Below are 11966 nucleotides of genomic sequence, written 5' to 3'. Positions count from 1 at the left end.
CCGCGGGGCCGGGGGCGAAGCGGCGGAGGCGGCGGCTCCGGCCGCCGGGGCATGGCCGCGGCTGGGGGCGGGGGATGAGCGGGCCGGGCCTCCGCGGGGCCGGGGCGGGCCCCGCCGCTCCCCGCCTCCCGTAACCCCCGCGGCGCCGGCTGCGGGGCGGCCCGGGGCGGCGGCCGGTTGCCGGGTGGGTTTCGTCCCCATCGCGGCCACCCTCGGCCCCGGCTGCCGCTTTCCCGCTGCCCGCCCCACCCTCCTCATCACCCTCCTCCGGCAGCCCGCGGACCCCCGCACCCGCACCCCGTGGGGACCCGCCTGGCTGACCCCGGGTGCCAGGGACCCCGGCCCCGGGAGGTGCGGGGCGCCGGGCCACGCTCCCTCCGCACCCGTAACCCGCCGGGCTGCCCTTCGCCCCACTCCGCCGGCCCCATGGCCCTCCCTGGGGTCACAGCCAGCTGCCCCAAGGAAACCGGGGGACACCTCCGCCAGCGCTGCCCAACTCACACCCCCCCCCGAGCGGCCCACTCCCTGCTGGCACCCCCTCAGAAGGTTCCCCCTCCTTTTCCCCGTCTTTCAGCTGCCACCTGCTCCCCCCCCCCCCTTGCACCCCCGCACCTAGAAAACCACCTGCAGTTCCGAGCTGATGAGACAACCCTGAACCAGCCCCCCCTGCCCCACCACGAGCTCACGCTGATACCTGGGAGAACCATGCTCAGCCCCACCGCACCCCTCAGGCCCCACCGACCCCCCCCACGCCGGGGGCACGGTGCTGCCAAGCACCCTCGCCCCACCGCTCTAATGAGAGCCCCTCTCGGCCTCCTTGACGGGGAAGTAATTGCTTCTGTGCAGTAATTAATACCAAAAGGAGAACGCCAAAGCCACAGGTCCCCCGAGGTTTGGGGCATGCTTGGCAGCGCTCCCAACTGCCGCAGCGCAAGAGCAGCACAGGCAGGCAGTGTGGGCAAGGGCTTGGGCTGCCCAGGCTTGTGCGTGCCTCTGCCAGCAAGGGACAGGGACAGAGCCCTGGCCGTCCATCCTGGGACATGGGGGACCCCAGGCCAACCCATCCCAGGTTGGCCACGGGCAGGGAGCCCTGGCGAGGAAGGTTAACTGGTCCCAAGGCCAACGAAACTGAAGGCCAGCAGCGGTTTGTGAATCTCAGGGAAGGATGTGTCCCCCCCGGCCCTGCCTGGCACGTCACAGGGTGTGCCAGCCTGGAGCAGCAGCCAGGAGCAGACCGTGGCTGTCAGGCACAGGGCCAGGCCAGAAATCCTCACGCTCCCCTCAGCACGTGCTGGGCAGCAGGCAAAGCGCAGGCAGGCACTGCCCCTGGGCACGTGGAGGGAGGCCTGCCCTTCCACGGGTCTTCAGAGGTGGCTCCTGGTTGCATTTCTGGATGCTGAACAGGAAAGCCCCTTTGTTTGGGATCAGGATCCCAGTACTTTCATTGAGGAGGGACACTTCAGCAGCAGGACTTGCTCTTTGTACGAGGCTGGAGGATGTGGGACTCCTAGGCCAGAGACAGAGCCTGGGTGGCGCAGCCTTGCTGGAGGCATCTGGAGCTTACGGTCCTGACAGACGGCACGGAGGAAGCACCCTACCAGGGCCGCTGGTGTGGAGGTCTGTGTGCACGGAGCAAGGACGGAGCTACCCCTCTGCCTCTGGGTCCCCTGACTAGAGCCAGGCCTTACAGTGGCTGGGTGCAGCCCACATCACATCCCTGTGGGACTCCTGGGGTCCCTTACCCAGTGCCCACTCCCGCGGAGTTGATTCACAACCTCCATCATCACCCTCGAGGGCAGCTCTTCATCACCAGCCTCGGCCATACCCAGCTGGGGAGGAGAGAAATGAGTCAAAGGGCAATTAAACATTAACAGCAGGCAGTCGCCACAGCAGGACAGCTCACAGGGCTTCCTTTGTTCCAAAGGGGGATTTAATTTATAAAAATAACAGAACTCAGAAGGTCACCAGAATCACTAGACGTGTCATGCGCGTGTGATCATCTCTGAACATCCAGTCCGCTCTGTAAACAGACAGGAGAAACCCCAAGACCTGTGGCCAGTCACCTGAGGAGCAAACAGGAGGGACCACGCGTGGCACAACAGACCTGGAGAGCCCCTGAGCAGCAGGAACCGAGGAAGCCTTTCGGTTACTCCAGCCACTAGGATCTCACCCTCAAAGTGAAGTGCACCATTCAGCAACAGGATTACTTACCCTCCTCAATGGAAAAAAAATACAGAGCAACAGGTTTGAGGCCAGAATTAAGTAGTTTCCTCCACTAGACAAGAGGGGAGGTTTCCAGTGAACTCCACAGCATTATAAAACGTGCAAAATAAGACCCCATCAGCGTACCTCGCCACAGCTCCAACGCCTGCCCTGCTGACCTCCCCCAGCCCACCTTTTTGTATATCTAGGAGAGGAAAAATATTTTAAACATTAACCTTTTGTAGCAACATCTCCCCTTGGTTATTTCTACACCAGAGGAGTAAAAAGTGCTTCCCAGCAGGATAGCTTATTTCTTCTTCCCAGTAACCCAGCACCAAAAAACAGAGCAAGAGCAAAACAACACTGGCTTTAAAGTCCCTTAATGCTTGCTGCCAAAAAGGGGGAGGATCTACTGTTGATTTATGATGTATTTTGAAAGGGAAACACAGAAAAGCTGCCTTGAAGAGGAAAAAAAAAAAAATATTGCACTGAACACAGGAGAAAACACTTTCAAACAGGGTACCTGTGGGGTGGGGTAAGGATGCCTGTGCACACACTCAGTGGCTTCCATTCCGTACCTTAGTGTCCTGACCTTCCCTGCCCAAGTCATACAGCAGCAAGGAAGTAAAACTGGGTCCTGACAAAACCACGGGGGCCCAAGGAACCTCCTGCTTGGTCTACCCTAAGAGCCTAGCAGACCACCACAGCTCCAAGCCCCCTCAGGATCACAACAGCCAGATCTCAAGCCTCTGCAAGCACCTGCTGGGGTGACCAGCAACGCTCCCCTCTAAATCAACAAGACTCTTCGAAGGGCAGAGCAGCTGTGACCAGGAGGGAGCAACCTGCACCCACCTGCTGATCAGCAACCCATAATAACTAGCAAAGCAGGGCAATCGCTGCTGCTGTGAGAGAGGGTTGGGGGAGAACATGCCCCTTCCACCGCTCACCTAACCAGAGCGCGCTGTGGGGCCAAGCGAGCAGACAGATCGCAGGCACCTATGGAGCTCTGTGGTGTGGCTGAAGCTCAGGAGACGAGATTGGCCGAAGGCAGGAAGGCAGAGCTGACAGGCACCCATGTTGCAGGCTGAACTGCCTCCTCCTTGGGTCAGCACCCTCCTCTGGCCTGCAAACAGCCAGGGCCACCCACGCCTGAGGACAGTCCCCCAAGGGGCACAGCGGCACCTACCCAGAGCTTGCCAGCGTGGTGTGAGCAGAGGGCCGGGAGAGAAGGAGCACGCAGCCTGAGGGACTGCAGCCCTAAGGGCTCTTCCCAACGAGCTGAGCTCAGCGAGATGGAAGGAGGTGGTGGCAGGAGACTGGGCTGTGATAATGGGGCGAGTGCCTGGGGGAGAGCCCTAGTCCTGCCAAAGGGACCATTACTGGCACCACAACAGGTTGAGGAGGAAGGGGAAAAGGACGCTCTTGGAGCTGGGTTCTCCCTGCAGTACCAGAGAAGTTTCCTCAAGCAACCTGCCCTCCCCACTGCCAAAAGCAGCATCGTTGGGTGTCAGCTGGAAGGAGCCGGCTTTGCTCGGCACGCTGAACCGCTCCAGTGCTCGGCAGTGCCTCCGTGGCTTCCCACATGGGCAGCCTTGCAGAGGCCGCTCTAGGATAACCCAGGACTAGCAACTCACTGCCCTCCTGGGCATCCTCCACTCATGACACCAACGTTTTCAGGCACAGAAGTTTTCGGGTCAGAGCTTGCTCTGCCCTCGCTGCACCCACAGGTTAGAGCCACATCCAAACCCCTCCACAGCTGGTAAACTCCCAGGAGGTGTAACACAGCTGGGAAGGTGGGGACTTCACTGCTTTCAGCACTTACCACCAACCACGACCTGGGGCCATGGATGCAGGGAGGGCTCTGGGGTCCCTCTCTCCTCCTCAGCACTCAGTTCCCTTTCCAGCACATCACAAGTGCACTGCAGTCCTGTTCCCACGGCTGGTGCTGGAAGCATCTGTGCCCACGCTAGCGGTAAATGTGAGGAGGAAAGAGGTGCCCCACAGCCGTACAGCTGCCTGGGAGCTAGCTCAGAGGGGAAGGTTTTCAGCTCTGAGTGGTTCTATTCCCTACTTTATGTTTTTGAGAAGCACGGTCCGGGCGTTCACCACTGCTTTGAAGGCGTCCTCGCTGCCAGGAGCCACACACTTATCGGGGTGGAGCAGCACAGCCAGCTTCCGATAGGCTTTGTTCACTTCATCCCTAGGAGACACACGACAAGAGTGAAGGGACCCATAAGACACACAGCCTGGCCCAGCTGAGCTCCCACTATGCTCAACAGCCCTGTGCAGACACTTTTGAACCCTTCTGTTTCTTGCATTAAGGACCTCCAAGCTTTGGAGGTGGTGCTACAGAGAAAGAGCTGCAGAAAAGCACACAGGGCACTTCTTGGTGTTGCACGAGCAGAAAAGGGGGAGAACCCCTCTCCTGGGGCAGATATAACCTCTCTACCATGGGACTGCGCCAGCACAAATGCTCCCATCATGCCAGACACGTGCCTGTGACACGTGCCATGGTGTGCTGAGTCTCTGGCACCACAAGAGCAGAAAGCTGGGAGACAGCGTGGGGGCACACGCACCCTGACTCAGCTTCGCATCAAACCGCCTACGCACTCCGGTGAAGGCATTGCACATCACTTCAGCCCTTTAAGCCTGGGGTGTCTGGTCCAAGGCAGACATCTCGGCTCCAGCTGCAGGCCATGGAGAGATAGGGGCACCTCTTCACGGAGGCGACTCTGTCTCTTCCATCTGCGCTGTGATTGCCAGCACAAACTGCCCTGCAGAGCTGCTGCTCTCTCCCTGTGGATGAGAGGGGGCTGCAGGAGGGGTTAGGCTCAACACCTACATTTCCGAGAGCCAACGGGAGGATGTACGAGTCCCGAATGACATAATCTAACGATAAAATCTACTTTCCAGCCCCTCCGCAAGGAGTACACAAGGGTGGTCCTCGCACTTCAGAGAGAATAAAGTAAGGGATTGCTCTGGGAGCTTGTTTTAGCTGCCCAAGTCATACAGCAGAACCGGGAGATTCAATATCCAACCTCTTACATAGGCAATGACCAATTCCACCTGGCTAGAGGTCCTCTGAGGAAAACAAAGAGAAAGCTTGTCTTGTGGGAGTAGTTTCCAGGTGGAAGAACTGTAACATAAATCCCTTTTTGCTAATGTGGGCAGCAGCCTCACAGCTGCCTTAAAGCTTCTCTAGATGTGGTGAGCAAGGAAAGGAAAGCTGGAGCTGCTCCAAACACGTCTGGCCAGAGACGGCTCAGCCTGGAGGCAGGGTGTAAGGCCAGGCAGCCAGCAGGGCTGAAGTTCTTGCATTCATCATTCCCCCCTTGCCTCCAGCCTGGCTCGTCTGCTAAAAGGGCAAATTTGGTGCTCAGGACCAAGGGTTTCTTCTGCATTGCCGCAATTTTGTGACTAGATGCTTATGCCCAGATGCTATATAAACCGAGGTGAGCTTAGCAGCAGGCAGGTCACTAAATGATCACAGATCCAACTAGCCTGCCAGGTCAGACAGATGACAGACAGCCAGGCACATGCTGAAGTCTCCCTCACCTTGTGGCTCCGGGTTTGACCCCTAGCATGTCCCAGCTGTCCTTGCTGTTGCGGATCCTGCGAATGGCATCTGCCTGCTCTTTGGTGAAGCCAACTCCCATGCTGGAAGGAGGGCGTTTCCCACCGTTGTCACACAGGTCAATGATGGCAGAGTAGAAAGTCTGAGGACACGGGAAGGAGTTAGCAGGAAGGAACAGTCCCCAGAGGTGGTGGCATTGCATAGGAGACCCCAGTGCCCTTGCTGGCTGCGGGCTCATGCTCCAAAGCATGGGGGAGCATTTGCACAACTGCTGAATGTTCACTGCCCACTGCCTGGGCCATGGGGCACTGACATACCCTAGTGTGGGGGCAATCCAGTCCTTGCAAGGGCCATGGGACAGATTGAGGAGGCCAGGCTGTGCATTCACCTCAAACTCAGTTCAGCTCAGTGCTAGACCTGAACAGGTGACATGGGCATCCCTGCTTTATGTTTCCAGCAGCCTGGGGGATCATCAGCTCTGAGCAACACAATGCTAGGGCCAGCTCAGGACTGGAAGGACTAATAGTGATCCTGAGCTAAACAGGTACGGCTTTCTCAGGGCGACATTTCACTGGGAAGACACCTCTGGGGCAGAGTTCCCAACAAGGTTTTGTGGGATCCAGGCAGTTCAGGGGATATCCTGCCAACAAATCCTGGCTCAGTGTGGTGTCTGTGCCCTCATCACCTTCATTACACCTTACCTGAAACATCTCGTTGATTCCTTCTCCCGTTTGTGCTGATGTCTCAAAGTAAAGAAAGCCCCGGCTCTCTGCCCAGAGCCGCCCCTCACTTTCATCTACGCTGCGGTGCTTGGTGCAGTCAATCTAGACCAGGAGAAAAGGCAGAGATCAGAGCCCAGCCAGGGTCTGCAGCAGCAGCTGGAGGAACACAGCTTCAAGGTCGATCGTCTAACAGTGGGTAAAGGTTCTGTCTGGCTGGAGAGGCTTTTTGCTTATCCTGAAGGAATGGAGGCAACGTGGAAAGAAAGCACAGAAAATTCAAGTGAAAAGGCCTTTGAGATTTTACCTAGTCCAGAGACAGTGCAACATCTACTTGATCCCTTCCTCATGTGTGGCCACCACATTCTCAAAAACCCATTGAAATGTGGTCTCCAGTGCTTCCCACACACAGATCTGACTCTTAGAAAGTCTTCCCTACAACCAATAACATTTTCCTTGTTGCAGCTGGAGCTTAAAAGCTTGGGCTCAAGCTGGGAACACAGTGAGCCCTGAGGGCCAGAGATCAGGGCCACGCCGCAGCCTGGCTCACCCCTACAGCCCACCTTGTTCGCACAGACAACGAAGACAATGTTCTCCATGTTGCCATGGGGGCCCAGCTCCTGCTTCATCTCAGCCAGCCATGCATCCAGTGCATCGAAAGACTCCTTTTGTCCAACGTCGTAGACCAGGATGACCCCCTGTGTGTCCTTGTAAAACTCGTTCCTCACCTGTGGGGACAAAGGTAGGGCACTGGCACCAGCGACAGCCAGGCTGAGAGCACACAGCCTGGCAGATCTGGGTATCACCATTAACTTGGCACCTATCTGGTTCTGTGGTAAAAATCTCATCTCCACACAAACAGAATATCACAGAAAAAGACCTGGATCACAGGAAAAAGATGACTCGAAGGACCTGGGAGTTCTGGTGGGCAGCAAACTGCCCATGAGCCAGCAGTGTGTCCTTGTGGCCAAGGCAGCCGGTGGGATCCTGGGGTGCATGAAGAGAAGCGTGGGCAGCAAGTTGAAGGAGGTTGTCCTTCCACTCTGCTCTGCCCCGGTGAGGCTGCACCTGGAGTGCTGGGTCCAGTGCTGGGCTCCCCAGTTCCAGAGCGACAGGGAAATACTGAGAGGGGCCAGCAGAGGTGACCAAGCTGATGAGGGGCTGGAGCATCTCCCTGGTGAGGAAAGGCTGCGGGAGCTGGGGCTGTTCAGCCTGGGCAGGAGAAGGCTGAGAGGGGACCTGAGCGATGCACACAGGTACCTTAAGGGCCAGTGTCAGGGGGCCGGGGCCAGGCTCTTGTCAGCGGTGCCCAGCGACAGGACAAGGGGCAGCGGGCACAAACTGCAGCACAGGGAGCTCCGTGGGGAGAGCAGGAAAAACTTCTTTCCCTTGAGGGTGCCGGAGCACGGGGACAGGCTGCCCAGAGAGGCTGTGCAGTCTCCTTCTCTGGGGACATTCAGAATGGGCCTGGATGTGATCCTGTGCGGCTGCTGTAGGAGAGCCTGCTTGAGCAGGGGGTGGGCTGGGTGGGCTCCAGAGGTCCCTGCCAACCCTGACCATGCTGTGATTCTTTGAAACAGGATAGACAGGGGAACCCATGTAACACCCTGACCACACTGTCCCCAGGTCCATCACAGGAGAGCAATTTGCCCATAAAAGATTCATCTTCACACGCACAAAAAAGCAGAGGCTCAAGGGCAGACAAGGTGTCAGACTGACTCCCGAGGAGACTAGAAGCTCTGGGAGTCAACCAAGAGACCCATTTGCATGTGTGTGTTTCCCTGTGTGTGAGGCAGTGGGACAGACTGAGGATCCAAGGCCAGCCACTGCATGTCTCAGCCCAGCTACTGGAGGAACCTGCAGGACATCTGTCCGTGCATGTGGGTGTGCATAACGGAGGATGTAGCCTCCAGGGCTTGTATGCCCAGGGCCAGCAACTGGGGAGACCGCGGATCCCCAGGACAGCTGCTGGAAGAGTGTCTAAGGCCAGACACAGGACAGTTATTTCTGATCAGCCAGAGAAGACACCAGGCCAGGATGAGGCCACTGGTGCTGTTTGTGCCAGTGCTGGCTGTTCCTGTGTCGATTTGTACAGCCAGCCATGTTTAGATGTATGTATGTCTTGTATAGGTGGGCCTGTGTGTGCCTACCAGGGATACACACTCAGCCTCACTACCGGTTGGATCTCAAAGCACGGACCTGCAGCAGCCTCATCTCTTTCAGGCTCCTGGATTCAGTAACCCCTAGCAGCACGGAGTCACTGCTCACAGAGAGGCAGCAGGGGTTTCCAGTGCTGGTCTGCATTAGGTATCCGTAGCAAGAAAGAAGGGGTTGTACTACAGTGAAGAAATGTATTTTCAAGTTTCCCACCCCCAAACCCAATTTCAGGCAGATCTGAGGAAAGCTGATGGGTGCCAAACAGTTCTGAGACAGGTCAGTTGGTGTGCTGCCTGGAGCCAGGTCTGCCTTACCTCGTAGAAGAACGGGTGTCCTGCCATGTCAAAGATGTTCACCTTAATCTCTCGGTCTCTGACCTGCACTCTGAAAGAGAGGTATGAAATGCTTGAGAAGGCTCCCCCTCAGCCCTTGTGCAGGCTGCGTCCCCACAGGAACACCCCTTATCTCTGCCAGCCCTCTGCAGAGAAAGAGCTGGGTGACCAGAGGCAGAAACCTCAGTAAGTTCCAAGCACCTGGGTTTAATGGCCAGAAAACTGCCCCTTGAGCCAGGCAAACAAGGAAGAGACCACCAGCTCTGGATACAACATGGTAATGGGGAGCTATGCTAGCAGAGAAGACTCATTAGGCAGATTATCTTATTATTAAAGCAGAAATGCAGATTATGCTATGGAAACTAAGCAGTCTTGGCAGAGCCAAGTACACCTGGCTCAAGGCAGTGTGGCCACTCAGGAGCTGCAGGAGATGAGACAGCCCCACTGCTGTCTCCCCACTGGTCAGCAGCTCCCACAGCAGACACCTCACCCAGGCCCTGGCAGACCCACGCCTGCCATCTGTGACAGCACAGTTCATCGCACTCTCCCAGCACTTGCAGATCCTCACCGTGAAGGTACTTACTTTGTGACACCGTAGTCGATACCAATAGTCGCCAGGTATTTTGGAACAAACCTCTTCTCACAGTAACGCTTTATAATGCAGCTCTGGGAGAAAGGGAAAGGGGGTCTCAGCAGGATGGCACCATACACTGCAATATTCACATTAATAAGAAATTCGCTGACAGCCCCCAGCCACCTGGATGGCTTCAGAGACATCAACTCTGCAGGAAGTCCCTAAACTAGCTAATTAACCCACAACCAAAGGACAAATCTTTACCAGGAACAGTTTTCTTTCTGCAAAACGCAGGAAAAGCCGCTGGGTGTCATTTATTCCTTACCTGTTTGGAGATCGGAGTGCCAAGAAACTGATTTATCCACATTCTGGTTTGTTCAGCCTGGAGAAGAGAAGGTTCTGGGGAGACCTTAAAGCACCTTCCAGTACCTAGAGGGGCCTACAAGAAAGCTAGGGAGGGGCTTTGGGCAAGGGCATGTAGTGAAAAAAATTGTTTACTGTGAGGGCGGTGGGGCACCGGCACAGGCTGCCCAGAGCAGCTGTGGGTGCCCCATCCTTGGCAGTGTTCAAGGCCAGGCTGGATGGGCTTGGAGCAGCCTAGTCTAATGGAAGGTGTCCCTGCCAGTGGCAGAGGGCTGGAACTAGGTGATCTTTAAGGTCCCTTCCCACCCAAACCATTCTGTGATTCTATGGCTCCCCTACAGAAAACATCCACCCTGGAGTAGCTGGGTGTTCACTGCCTGGGGGCAGTCAGCTCCCCAAAAGCCATGAAGAACACTCCGGCAGCCCAAGCAGGCAGCATGAGAAGCACATTCAGCCTCACACTAGGTCCCTCCAGCCTCCATTCTGCCCCTGACTGGCATAGATACTGTTTAGGGAGAGGAGGTAGCTGCTATCATCCATCAAGACATAAATATCGTAAGGATAAATGTCACTTGCCACCCCTTTGCCCACTCTGTCCGGCAAGATCCTTCTGGCTTTTCTTGCCACCAGTGAGGCATTTGTCTGCCCCAAGGGAGGCTTTGTGCCAGCAGCATAGTACAACTACATTGACTCAGCAAATAAAAAAAGGCAGCGCTTCAGAACAGAACCTGTCTGGGAGAAGTAACACCCCAGAGAAGAGTCTGGGGTCACCACAGAAGGAGGAAGGGGGGTCCTGGGTGAACCCCTGATTAAAGCCAAACAGGGGAGGGGGTCTGGCAACCTCCGCATGCCCTGGAAGAAGGCACTAAGGGCTGGATCCATGCTTTCTGCCCTCAGGTGCTGCACTGTGGTATCTGCAGCTGGAGCACGGTCACGAAGGCTCCCTCCCAGGGAAGCGTCCAGGGGAACGGCTGTTCCTTGGCAGCCAGATCACGGAGGGACCCACCTCACACAGAGGGGAAACGCTCTGCGGCCCACTGGGCCCACGGGGCAGGCCCCGAGCAAGACCGGGGGCCGCGCCCTGCCCACCGCCCGCCCGTGCCGTGCCGTGCCGGCGCGGCACGATGAGCCCCGCACTGGGCCTGCCCCGAGAGGGGCGGGTAAGCAGAGGCCCAGGGCACGGAGGAGGCCACTGACAACAGGGACCGCAGACACCGCCATGACACCCACCACCAGCTGCGCGCGAAGGCGTGCAGCCCCGCCCCTCGTCCCGCAGCCAATAAGACTCGGCGTTACGGCGCGCGGCCCCGCCCCAGCTGTCAATCCTCCGCTCGTCCCACCCTCCCACCTCGCAAAGCACGGAGCGGCCTGCTCCCGATTGGCTACAGAGACAGGCACAGCCACCAATCCGCACCCTTACGAGCAGCGCAGCCGCCTGTTTGCACCCGGCTGCCTATTGGATAGCTGGCCTGCCCGCCACCGCCCGCCCGCCAATCGCACCGCCTCACCTTGCCCACCTCCGCGTTGCCCATGGAGATGACTTTAACCCGCAGCGACTTGCGCGTCTCCTTCCGCTTCTGCGGATTCGCCTCCATGGCGGTGCGGGCTGGGGCGGTGCGGGCCGACCCGCGCCGAGCTGAGGCGGCTGAACCAGGGTAGGAGCGCGGCGGCCCCAGGGCCGCCCCACCGCCCCGCGCCTCAGCTCGCGCGAGACTTCCGCCCACCGACGTTCTCGCGAGATTTGGCGAGGAGGTTGGCGCGCGCCGCTCTGGCAGGAGCCGTCAACGCCCCGCAGGGGGCGGCAGAGCGGTGCGGTGGGGGCCGGGGCGCTGCCTGCCCTGCCCTGCCTGCCCGCACTGCCCGCCCTGCCCTGCCTGCCCGCACTGCCTGCCCTGCCCGGTCCTGCCGTGCCCCGTCCTGTCCCTGCCCCTGCCCTGGTCCTGCTCCCGTCCTGCTCCTGTCCTGCCTGCCTTGCTCCTGCCCTGCCTGCCCCGTCCTGCCCCTGCCCCTGTCCTGCCCTGCCCCTGTCCTGCCTGTCCTGCCCC

General features: G+C 58.1%; 1 protein-coding gene across 2 annotated transcripts; it reads right to left on the bottom strand.

Moving 5' to 3' along the window:
* Nucleotides 1-1899: 1899 nt before the first annotated feature.
* Nucleotides 1900-11640, bottom strand: DNAJC27 (DnaJ heat shock protein family (Hsp40) member C27). Of its 2 annotated transcripts, XM_037392612.1 has the most exons (8): nt 11430-11640; nt 9884-9940; nt 9568-9650; nt 8967-9036; nt 7059-7223; nt 6478-6600; nt 5758-5918; nt 1900-4402 (listed from the first exon to the last, which is right to left on the bottom strand). In XM_037392612.1, exons 1-8 carry the CDS (start codon nt 11514-11516, stop codon nt 4270-4272), a joined length of 879 nt encoding a protein of 292 aa, XP_037248509.1. In that variant the 5' UTR covers nt 11517-11640; the 3' UTR covers nt 1900-4269. The 2 variants fall into 2 exon arrangements, with proteins under 2 accessions (XP_037248509.1, XP_037248510.1); XM_037392613.1 differs by lacking the exon at nt 9884-9940.
* Nucleotides 11641-11966: the final 326 nt, after the last annotated feature.

The sequence above is a fragment of the Falco rusticolus genome, chromosome 6 (genome assembly GCF_015220075.1).
Source record: "Falco rusticolus isolate bFalRus1 chromosome 6, bFalRus1.pri, whole genome shotgun sequence".
In the NCBI taxonomy this organism is placed as follows: domain Eukaryota; kingdom Metazoa; phylum Chordata; class Aves; order Falconiformes; family Falconidae; genus Falco; species Falco rusticolus.
The sequence above is the reverse complement of the archived record's forward strand: the minus strand, read 5'-3'. Positions and strand labels throughout refer to the sequence as shown.